The 12636-nt window shown below is 41.8% G+C and overlaps 1 protein-coding gene across 1 annotated transcript; it reads left to right on the top strand.

Moving 5' to 3' along the window:
- The first annotated feature begins 540 nt into the window (after window positions 1–540).
- timm44 (translocase of inner mitochondrial membrane 44 homolog (yeast)) lies at window positions 541–7995 on the top strand. The gene is made up of 13 exons (XM_048252789.1): window positions 541–606; window positions 1152–1259; window positions 1413–1583; window positions 1701–1781; window positions 1977–2126; window positions 2698–2834; window positions 3076–3161; window positions 4107–4199; window positions 4407–4531; window positions 6371–6421; window positions 6513–6602; window positions 6745–6855; window positions 7845–7995. The coding sequence occupies exons 1-13, from the start codon at window positions 577–579 to the stop codon at window positions 7962–7964; spliced, it is 1353 nt and encodes a 450-aa protein (XP_048108746.1). The 5' UTR covers window positions 541–576; the 3' UTR covers window positions 7965–7995.
- The last annotated feature ends 4641 nt before the right edge of the window (window positions 7996–12636 follow it).

Below are 12636 nucleotides of genomic sequence, written 5' to 3'. Positions count from 1 at the left end.
TTTAGATTTTCATTCCCTATACACACTTTATTATACTGTCACATTTCTAGTTTTTCGCAGTGGAATGCATTACTTCATTTAGACAGGATTGACTGGCAAATCATATTTGATTGAAATGAATGCCACTATGCACATCACACTACTGTTCTCCGTGGTGGCCTTTCAAAGTTGATCTATGAATTTGCCTTTCATTTTATTCTAGTGCTCTTTGACTTATCAAGACCAGAGTTGTAAAATTTCCACTACATCTCCAATATTTGTCGCTGCATGCGAAGGTAACTTCTGGTACAGTGCTAAAGAGCGCCTACGATTCCTGTACAAATTGTGCGTACATTGACGGTAAAACTGGTGAGCAGGTGTTCTGGCTACAAGCTAAATAGTTTTGCATCTAGCAAAAATACATACATTCGCCTAAATTCAGATACATTAGTCAAAACAACGCAAGCTTGCCGACATAATGTATATTCCCAGTACAGTTCCTATTAGACATTGTCTGATACAGTATGCAAAATAATGGCTCCTCCTGAACTACGTCAGAAGGTCAGCTGCCAAAGAGGTCACGGCTATGTGATCAAGATGGCGGCCTCCTTGTGTCAGTGTTATCAGGTGAGACTACCTACCCCACACAGTTATGTCTCTAATGTTGTAATATCTGGAAACTAATATGTAATTGTTTGTCGTAGAACACATTTTATTATTGAGACTAATCATATAGAGCAATCGTTGGTCTTGATTTGGGCTGTTTCGGGGCTGAACTAGGTATATCGGATGCTCATACCGGTGTGATCTCGTGGGCCTGCTGTAATGTTACATGGAACAGTTTACTATCGCTAACAAAAGCAGCTATTAAGCTACTTTCTGTAGGTAACTTGGCTTTTAAACTGTTATATGTCGTGAAGACAAGGGGCGAATATACCGCTTACATAGATTGAAACTAGTAATTGCGGTAAAGGCTATTTTTGTAGGAGTTTACTTAGCTTAAATGATAATGTCACCATTGTCGTAAAATTGTAACGTATATAATTATGTTGGACGATTTGGCTAGAAAACGAATAATCTTATGACCCTGACGGCACTTATAGCTGATATTTGTACAATAACGAACAACAGTTGTAATGTCAACACTTTGAAATATACCTTTGTCATGCCAGCTATGTGTCAGAAGAAGCTGTCTGCTTTTGTCCAGTCGGTCGTACACGACCCTACACAAGAGAGCCCATGTGTACAGAATATGTGGGTCTGTCACAAGTTCATCACAGGTAAGAAACATTTGTTAAAATGTGAAAGTTGAAAATCACTGTCTAAACAAATAATGTTCTAATCTGTAGTGTGCAATTTACTTATTGAAACCTAATTATAGTGAGGACAAAGAACAGTAATATGTTTTTGTATTCTATGTTCAACTTGTGTAGGTGCGGTATGCATCTGGTGGTGGTCGCAAAGGATTCTTGGGGGAGTTTTTGGATAATCTGAAGCAGGAGCTCAGTAAAAACAAAGAGATGAAAGAAAGCATTAAGAAATTTCGTGAAGAAGCCCAAAAGTTGGAGGAATCCGACGCTCTTAAGCAAGCCAGACGAAAATTTGTGAGCAATTACCATTAAGATAACATATCTTCCAACACCAAACATTGCCACGGTCCTATCTTTCAATCTTTGTATAAAGAAATGGTGCCTTTTCACACAATGTTTATCTGATTTTAGAAAACCATTGAGTCTGAAACGGTAAAAACATCTGAAGTTCTAAAGAAGACACTTGGATCCCTGTCAGAATCTGTCAAGGAGGTAAAATTGCAGTCATTGGTGGCCTTGTGTGTGCTTTAGTTTCATTACAGTCTTTGCTGTCTTTTTTGCTATAACACAGCAACCAAATGCTGTTGTAAAGATGGCCATATAACTGACCTTGCAATGACTTCAGTATGGACAACAGCTCATGTAAAGTTCTTGGGCAACATGTTCAGTTTGTTTTTATGACTTTAGGGATTGGAAGAGGTGACTCGTACAGATCTGGGCAAGAAAATCAAAGAAGGGGTGGAGGAGGCAGCCAAGACCGCCAAAACCTCCGCAGAGACCGTGACCAAAAGTGGAGAAAAACTGGGCAAGACTGGTGCTTTTAAAGCTATATCACAGGTATCACACGGTCATGGTGGTTGGCTTAACATGACGCTGTACTACACAATATAACAAAACAATTCAAACTGATAACTACAAGACACAGATTACACAAATGATCTAAGATTTATATCTTGTAAAAAAGGATGTCATATGACAGGATGCTCTTGTATCTCAGCAACCCATAAAGCTAGCTAATGTTATGCTAAACAGTGTAGCTGAGACAGAGGAAATACGAAACATTGTCCAATTTTCTTTTGTTGTCTTGTTTAACAGTGTTTTAGATATGTTTTTATAAGTGCACTTTTGGTGCTTGAATGCTTATAAACATGGTAATTGTCTGTTTAGCCTAGGAGGAAGAGCTGTCACTAAATATTTATATTGGTAACTTTTATAAACAGACTCACACAGTCTCAGGTTGAGTCAACAGAGACACAAAACATAATGTTCTACATCATTCCCTGTTCACCTTGAAAAGGTTTGTGGTGGAGTGTGTGAGTGACTTGTAAAAGAAAAGACTAGTCACACCATACAGCAATATCAAATCTTAAGAAAAGTGATTAAACTATTCACTTCTTTGTTTGCATAGGGCATGGAAACTGTCAAGAAAGAAATAGGTGACCTTGGACAGAGTGGACCCTACAGACCTCCAGCCAGATTACGGAAGCGAAGTGATTTCTCATCCAAGACTGCTGGCAACGAATCCAAAGTCTTTGAGGCTAATGAGTATGTCAGCTGCTGACAAGCCGTCTGTTTTTCTATGTGCTATTAAAGTTGACATCATGATTTGTTTCTCTTTAGGGTGTTACTGTTTGTGCAGTGTATAGATGAGTAATGTGTTAAGAATATGTTGGAAATTCGTGTTTACCACAACAAAACATTCAGGAGATAAGCGGCACATGCTTAACTTTGTTGTTACCACAGGTTTACCAAAAGGTTTTACATTTTTGTGGGCATGTTTCCTCAGGGAGGCTATGGGAGTCGTCCTGCACAAGGACTCCAAATGGTACCAGCAGTGGAAAGAGTTCAAGGACAACAATGTTGTGTTCAACAGTAAGCATTTTTATCCTGATATTAGTCTAGTACCAAGTGTAATTGAGTTCTAACTGTGCTATTATTAGTGGTTTGGTATGTCAAAAGCTTTAATGCCTGAAGACTGGTATTTGTAACCTATACCTGTCAGTGTGTGTTGCATTTGACCAGTAGATGGTGCTGTGAGTTAGTACAAAACCTCCAAACAGCATTGACAAGAGTATAATTTTGGTTTGCTTAAAATGTTTCAGTTGTCTTGCTTGAAAAGATTAAATATTAGCCATATTTAAAGCTGATAAGCTCAACAGATTTAGATTAATTGTGAGCGAGAGAGAGGAATTTTATTTTATGTAAAATATGTTATACGTAATGTTGATAATTGCTTGTACTACTTCAATGGGCCCTAACGGCTGCTGAATGTTCTGGTAAACGTTTTTACTGTTCCTTGGAATCTTCATTAACCTTGTGGCTAATGAGGTATCACTAACGAGGACCTGGTAATGAGTACACCAAAGATCCAGTAGACCATCTGGGAGTGGTGCTCCATGCTCCTCTAGTTTGGTCAGTTGTGAAGACCGGTGCAGTGTGAACGCACAGGGCCAGTTGACTTTAGTATGCTGTCCAGAAATTACAGGCAATCCATCATAGCTTCAGTTTTGACATGGCTTCAGCCACTAAGGGCATCCATGCGCTTAGTTTTCAATATTCCACTTGCATTTGGTTCACGTGTTGATTCGTAAGCAGCCAGAAAATGTCTTGGTGAAGGAGCTCCTCCGTTACTGCCTGGGTTGTCTTGGAGATGTTAAGTTGCTGAGACTGAGAGAATAGTCAGTCTCTGAGGAGAGGCTGATGCAGTCCCATTGGAGTCATTTAGTTTGGAGGCAGGCAGCCATCGGTTGGATGTGATTTGAAGGTGGGTGTATGCACAGGGTGTATTGACTCTCTTTTTTTGCCCTTCTTCCTTAGGATTCTTCGAGATGAAGATGAAGTATGATGAAAGCGATAATGCCCTCATTAGGGCCTCGCGTGCCGTCACTGATAAAATGACCGACCTGATAGGTAGATCCACACTCTACACACCACTGCTTTCAATTGCTTTAGAACCTGATGTAGAACTAGTCACATTGGAACCCTTTTTCTTATTGTGTGTACTGTATGCTTGTCATTTTATATGTGAAAAATACTAAATACTACTGCCCCATAAGCCTGATTTTGAGGGCCTTTGGTATTTGTGAAAAAGGGTTCACTTGTGATGTGGTCTGGCAGGTGGGCTCTTTTCCAAGACTGAGATGTCTGAAGTGCTGACAGAAATTATAAAGGTGGACCCCTCCTTCGAGAAGGACTCCTTCCTCAAACAGTGTGAGAAGGACATCATCCCCAACATTTTAGAGGTTAGTCTCTACCGATCCTTTTCTCCCTCTCCTCTCACAGAGGGTTTGATATGCATCTTTGCATTATATAATATATATATATACAGTTGTGCTAAAAAAAATAGCAGTGCCTTTAGAAAAAAGAGTAAATGTCAAAATTCTTCAAACAAATTGTACTTTCATGAACACAGATGCATTGGGGACACAGTACAATCTATTCCAAAGCAAAACAATTGGGCAAAGTCATCAAAAAACTTAAATAATAATAATGATATTTCATAGAAAGTCAAAATGCCATGTTCAAAGAAATAGCAGCGTTGCCATCTTTCCTTGGAAACTCAAAATGTACTGTACAAACTAAGAAATTCTTGATAAGTGAACTTGGCTGAGTATCCTAAACTAATATTTTGTTGCAAAACCACGGTTTCTGATAACTGCTTCACATCTGTGGTGCATGGAGTCAACCAACTTCTGGCATCGTTCAACAGGTATTGCAGCCCAGGTTAATTGTACTGTATTCCACAATTCCTCTTTGTTTCTTGGTTTTGCCTCATGCACTGCACTTTTTATGTCAGCCCACAAGTTTTCTATGGGATTAAGGTCCGGGGATTGTGCTGGCCACTCCATCAGTTGAATCCTGTTCATATGGAACCATGCTTTTGCTCGCTTGCTGGTGTGTTTCGGGTCATTATCTTGTTGAAAGGTCCACCTCAAAGGCATTTCCTCTTCAGCATGACCTCTTCCAGTATGTCAGACGCCCTGCAAACACCGAATTCAAGCCACAGTACTCAGTGAAGGCAATTAAGCATGGTGGTGCAAGCATCATGATATGGGGATGTTTCTCCTACTACGGTGTTGGTCCTATTTACCGCATACCAGGGATCATGGATCAGAAATTTCCTCTTCAGCATATGGCAGCATGACCTCTTCCAGTCTCCTGATGTACTCGAACTGATCCATGATCCCTGGTATGCGGTAAATAGGACCAACACCGTAGTAGGAGAAACATCCCCATATCATGATGCTTGCACCACCATGCTTAATTGCCTTCACTGAGTACTGTGGCTTGAATTCGGTGTTTGCAGGGCGTCTGACATACTGGAAGAGGTCATGCTGAAGAGGAAATGCCTTTGAGGTGGACCTTTCAACAAGATAATGACCCAAAACACACCAGCAAGCGAGCAAAAGCATGGTTCCATATGAACAGGATTCAACTGATGGAGTGGCCAGCACAATCCCCGGACCATAATCCCATAGAAAACTTGTGGACTGACATAAAAAGTGCAGTGCATGAGGCAAAACCAAGAAACAAAGAGGAATTGTGGAATACAGTACAATTAACCTGTGCTGCAATACCTGTTGAACGATGCCAGAAGTTGGTTGACTCCATGCACCACAGATGTGAAGCAGTTATCAGAAACCGTGGTTTTGCAACAAAATATTAGTTTAGGATACTCAGCCAAGTTCACTTATCAAGAATTTCTTAGTTTGTACAGTACATTTTGAGTTTCCAAGGAAAGATGGCAACGCTGCTATTTCTTTGAACATGGCATTTCTGACTTTCTATGAAATATCAAGTATTATTATTTAAGTTTTGATGACTTTGCCCAATTGTTTTGCTTTGGAATAGAATGTACTGTGTCCCCAATGCATCTTTCATGAAAGTACAATTTGTTTGAAGAATTTTGACATTTACTCATTTTTCTAAAGGCACTGCTATTTTTTTGAGCACAACTGTATATATATATATATATATATAGTATAATACATATTATGTCTCCATATTAGATGTACAGGATCTTGTCATGCTCTGCTGTGAACTTCTAGTCGGTTTCTTTATTTTGTGCCTCTGTTCCATAGTCTATGATCCAAGGAGAGTTGGAAGTGCTCAAAGATTGGTGCTACGAAGCTGTAAGTACAATTTTAAAGGACTACTTAGATAAAGATGGCAACACCATGTCTGATTAGATCACCATGTGATGTGACTGCCTTTTTTTTGTAGACATACAGTCAGCTCGCACATCCCATACAACAGGCCAAGGCTATGGGGCTGCAGTTTCACTCCAAGATTCTTGACATTGACAATATAGATGTGAGTGTGATCATTTGGCAGAGGTTTTAGAAGTGTTTGACTATTTATCAAAAAAAAAATACTTTATGTTTTTTATTCATGTAAATAACAACAATTAATTTGTGTTCTGAATGCTAACATCTGTTTGTGTTTGCTCACGCAGCTTGCCATGGGGAAGATGATGGACCAAGGCCCAGTGTTGATCATCACGTTTCAGGCTCAGCTGGTGATGGTGATTCGTAACCCTAAGGGAGAAGTGGTGGAGGGAGACCCGGTAAGTTCCTCTCAAACGCTGTTCTAAGCTGTTCTAAGTGATGTTAGCATCTGTAGCTAACCTCTATCAGGCATGGCCAATAAAATGTACCCTCTGCTGTAGAAGTTCACCCTTTCCCTAAACATGCAGCACTCACACAAAAGAGTTGGTTGTCTTGGAGATCAGTCTCTTTATAAGCATCATAAGTTTTAGGTCATGTTGAAGTTTGACTACATTTTCTTTCTTTTTTTTTTCCTTTTTTTCATAGTGGCGTTGAGAATGTCAGGCCACCTAGCTAGGGTTAGTTAGGGTCACACCTTGCTGACTGCAGCTGTGAAATCGGTGAGCACATAGGTGACATCAACAACATGTGACCAATACCCATTGCATCACGCATCTTGCATCACGACAAGTGGGTGTGAGAGGTGCTTCTCCAGCAGTGATTTACCACACTGATCTCACCAGCTAACTACTGGGCACGGTCAGCACGAACTTGCCCTTGTTGGAATGAACATGCCCTGGTCACCCCAGGCATCAGCTAAATCCAACCCAGGGCTATAAATCTGCCCCAATGACCTCAGAGCTCGACTGCTCCTGCATGCTGTTACGGGGGCATTTTTCAACAGAGCTGACATTCACTGAGCAGCTCTAGGGATCTTTACCACTGCTGCCAAAAAAGAAACGAAAGGTCTGTGGGATTTATGTGGTTTTCTGCTCAGTGTGGCCAACACAACCATTGCAAGTTGTCCGTTTTATCGAGGGGGGAAATTTTAAGTACTTGGTGGTCAGAGATTCAGCGCACCCTCCATAACTGTGGAGAGCCCCAACAACACATAAGTGTTTACAGTGAATACACACAGACACACACACACACACACAATCACAATCACACTCACACTCACACTCACACTCACACACACACACACACACACACACACACACACTCTCTCTTACACACACATAAAATGCTTATGTGAGCTAATGCAGTGACTCCTATCCCCGGTCCACAGGATAAGGTACTGCGGATGATGTATGTGTGGGCGCTGTGCCGGGACCAGGAGGAGCTCAACCCCAACGCCGCCTGGAGACTGCTGGACATATCCGCCTCCAGCACCGAGCAGATCCTCTGAGAGGAGCGCCCATCTAACAGGACACCTGGAGGGGCGGGGAGGGGGGGGGGGGGGGGGGGGGGGGTGGAACGACGAAAGCTGGGGAGATGTTGGGGGCAGGTGGGGAGGGAAGGGAGGTGTTGAGGCTAACCAAGAGACACACACACACACACACATACTCTGACACGTGCAGTGGGCCCTGTCAGCATGTAACCAGCAGACCACATCATGTTGCCTCACCCCACATCTCCAGCTGCCCACGCCCAAGACTCTCCACGGACTCCGGCCCCCGATCGAGGGCCCCCTCAAAGGAGTAGTCTTGATGGAGGTGACTAGCCTGCCCACCTCTTCTGTCTAAATTAACAAATCCATCCCCTGGTGAGGCAAACAACGAGCATGAGCCGTCGCGAACATGGACGCCAGGCCCACTGAGATTAGTCATTGTACCCAAGCTGTTGCACTAACAGGAAGGTTTTTGTTCATTCAGTTTTTACTGTTTCGATCACTATTTTTTCCAGAGTGGGGAATTAATCTGGGATGCCAAATGGTTAACCACTTGTAGATATCCAAAAAGCCCTTTTTTCAAATTAATAAAAGATGGACAGATTGTCATTTATAATGAAATGAAGTGGAAATCTAACCCGTTTATTTGGCATCTGTTCTATGGCCTTATGCCCACATGATTTTTAAAGGCCATTAGAGCAGAATGTTCCACTTTTTCCACTTGCCTTAGACTTGGAATGTTGGAATTGTTTTGTGGTTGTAATCACAGATTGTGTTATCACTAGTGCACAAGCCTCCATTTACAGGCTTCTATATCACATTCGTTGTCATTTCTTTGGATTCAGGTTGCTACAGGTTGCTAGTATAAAGGGACTATGTTGCTGGTAAGGGGCAGCTGTTAATGCTAAATAGCCTACCTCTGTTCTGACTGGTGCTGAAGTAGAAAATCAGGAGACTCCTTGTTAAGCTCCAGTAAGCTAGCTGTCTGACTCAGCCACAGCTGAATGTCGTATGATACATGCGGCAGGAAAGCATGATCTATATGTGCCCTCTCTGCGCGTCAGTATGCAGTGGACTAAGCTGCTTAAACTTCTCAACCTGACAGTCCTATTGGTTCTTTGAACTCAACAAATGATTATGTAAATCCCTTTCCTATGCAATGCATTTTTTACGAAGATATTCATAAATAGGTTTTATATGAAGGTTATATGAGGTTGAGATTTTGCTCTCCTTTGAGACTGCAAGGAGGTTTACTTTGTCTAAAGGTGTCTGAAATCTTGTGGTTTGCCTCTGATAACAAGACAACATGTTGTGGATGGTGTGCTGGTGTAGCCTTTAAGCACATAAGTATTTTTGCATCATACAATCTAGAATAAAATGGCTAATTGTGATGCATCAAACCAGTCCAATGAATTCTAGTTATTGAATCCTTTAGTTTTCTACAACCCAAGGTAAATTTGTTTTATTTCTGAGATGATGTACTTCAGTTAAAGGCACCCTTAACAGTTTTTTGACCTTAGCATAACGTTTCCAAAACCATTTTGATGACACATAACCTCATAACTGGACGAACGACACTTCTGTCATTGTCTGAGCGGGTCTCAGACATTGTACTTTCTAGCTTCGGGTAGGAAACTTGCCCCCCCATCCCCCCTCGGAAATCAAAACAGATAAGAGCTGCTATGCTTCAGGAATTCTGAGATCTTTTTTCGCTGTCCGTGCATTCCCTCTATATTATCTAAGGAGTTACATTCATACTTTGTTGCAAAAGATTATTATTTTAGTTTGTTTATTATTGCGCTTCTCAACTGTAGGGGGACCCCGAGAGCAAATCTTGTTAAGGGTGCCTCTAAAGACCCGGTTAAAGTTAGAGTTGCAGTCAAAGTAAAAACTGAAAAACTTTGAGCTGTGTGCAGTGTGCTGAGATGGGCCACGCTGCCGCCACTGCAGGTGAGAGTGGGCAGGACCTGATGAGACTGGCCGAGGACAGGTGTTGGATATGGACCCTGCTCCACTCTGATTAAGTGCGCTGGCCTTGGGAATGTGGAGGATGTCTTATAAACAAGCCAATTGTTTGCCCATTGACTCATACATCTCTGTAACTGTGCAGCCTATTTCAGGGCCTGTCCTGTGTGATGAATTCCGGCCCGTATCCCCAGACGTACGACACATACGGGGTGGTGTGGTGCTGAGGCTGCAGGTCTAGCCTGGGACCTACATCGGTCAGGCTTGCACTGACCTGGACGCCACTCAAGGCTCACGCAAAGCATGGCAGAGTCAAATCCGTCAGGCTGCTTTCCTTACTACAGTAAGCAGTTCAGTGTTTCAGATCAGTGTTTCAGGCCCTGCTGGGTTGAAATGTATTTGTTAGACAAGACACAAATGACTGCAGCATGTTTTAGAGTGAGTTTTCTAGTGGTTAGCAAGTATACCATATCCACACAACATGGTATCACATCCATAAAGCATATGGTTTGGAATCAAATGTCTGCATAATCTTAATACCTACTGTACCTTGCACTGTATACAGTCAAGCATGTAAGCTACATCCTGCTTTGCACATCTTAGGCTGACTCTTCAGCCTGTATTAATACAAGAGTTGGGGATTTGCTTTGCTGCCTGCGGCAGGCTGACTTTTAGAGTGTGTAGTATAAATAACACTGTGTGTTTATTGGTATTGTATGAATATAAATGGTCATCCTCTGAGGTTATGACCATGAAAATGAATTTGAATAAGAGTATTAAGGATGCAGTCTATAAATATTGATCTGTGCCAAGAATGGCTGATTCCATGTCAGTCATAACTAGTGCTGTTTAATCTGTGATCATACTTTTTTTTTTTTATCTGCAGAACACTTTTTTGTCACCAACAAAAATTCATGTGTCACTCATCCACTTTGATATTCTAATAAGTTTTTCCAAATGTTTTTTTACCCTCTCTGTGCTATTGCCATGCACATGTCTACTCCAGTTCTTAAACAGAAACCCTGAACATGAAAGCAGAACATTCTTAATCTGCTCCATACGGTTAAAGAAGACATTATTCACAGAAAAAGCCTTTTGACAATTCACATGCGTGGAACTGTGTAAAGTGGTGGAGGCATAGAATTTGTATAACATCAGCTATTATTTCACAGAGCTTATTTGTCAGATCAGTGTTCTGTGGTGGATGTTGCTTTCAGAAAACTTGTCGGAGAAGCAGAACTGAAGGCCATTCCCTTGTCTTTGACGGTGGAAGGAGACTGGTTAGAGATGGATGTGGACAGAGTCCTGATCACAATAATCACTGCTCCAGCGCTGGTCACATGACATCCAGGCACAGACATGATGTTTGCCTTTATTTAGTTAGCCTTTTATTTATGATAATGGCTCTGGACAGTACACAAGTCAATGTGGCCCTTAATTAAATCATAAAAGACCATCTTTGATCCAGACCAACATCTGGAGCATGGTTGGTTAATACAACTGATGGCCTGCAATGAACGAGCGACACACCAAACTGTCTCTCTGTGTCACACACACACACACACACACACACACATTCGCATTCACATACACTGACAGTCATACACACTTATAATTAGCCTGAATTGTGCACTGACCAGTAGCTGCCATTCTGACATTTCCTCTGAGAGGTGAGGGGGATGTGCCTCAGCCCATACGCTACAAATTAGGCCCTCATAACAGGGCTATTTACAGAGCCCAGTCTGCCACAGCGGCTCTGTGCAGCCGCATACAACAGGCTCATGAGCAGGCTCCCCAGCGCAGGGCATCTAGGGCCAGTGAGCAGTGCGTTTGGCGGAACCTTTTCTAAATGAAATCACCCGTCCACTGCAGGCACACACACATACCGCCCTCCTAATTGTGAGGGCAGAGTCATTTCTTCTCGGAAAGGCTCAACAATGGCAAATGCTGTTTCTATTGATCAAAGGTGGGAGGCGTCTGTCTCAGAGGGTTCTGGCTTATGAAGCTGAAAATGCTGACTTTTGTGGAAGCCCCACACTATGATGGCAGACAACTGATTGTTTTTGTATTAGAAACAATTGATTGCACTGCAGGCACACGTTGCAAATGTTGGTGTGTGTCTGTGTGTATGTACAACCCCAAAACAGAAAAAGTTGGGACGTTGTGTAAAATGCAAATAAAAACAGAATGTGATAATATACATACCCATGTTTAGCAGCAAAAAGGATATAGACAACATATCAAATGTTGAAAATGAAAATGTGGACTTTTTTGAATTTGATGCCAGCAACATGTTTCAAAAAAAGTTGGGACAAGAGCATGTTTAACACTGTGCTGCTTCACCTCTTCATTTTACATTCTGTAAATGTTTAGGAACTGAGGAGACCATTTGCTAGAGTTTTGAGAATTAAATGTTTTCCCTTTACTCCCCGATATAGGATTTCAGTTGCTTTACAGTATGGGATATTCTTAGTCGTGTTTTTCATTCCATTATGCACCTAATTTGACAAATCTGGACTGCAGACAGGCCTTCTTAGCACCTGGACTCTTCCTCTATGGAGAAATACTATTTAAATATGTGCAGGATTTATTTTGGCATTGTTTTCCTGAAATATTCAAGGTCTTCCCTGGAAAAGACATTGCCTGGATGGCAGTATGTTGCTCAAAACCTGTATACATCATTCAGAATGGATTGTGCTTTGCCAAATGTGCAAGATGCCCATGC

The sequence above is a fragment of the Alosa alosa genome, chromosome 9 (assembly GCF_017589495.1).
Source record: "Alosa alosa isolate M-15738 ecotype Scorff River chromosome 9, AALO_Geno_1.1, whole genome shotgun sequence".
Classification (NCBI taxonomy): Eukaryota; Metazoa; Chordata; class Actinopteri; order Clupeiformes; family Clupeidae; genus Alosa; species Alosa alosa.
The sequence above is the reverse complement of the archived record's forward strand: the minus strand, read 5'-3'. Positions and strand labels throughout refer to the sequence as shown.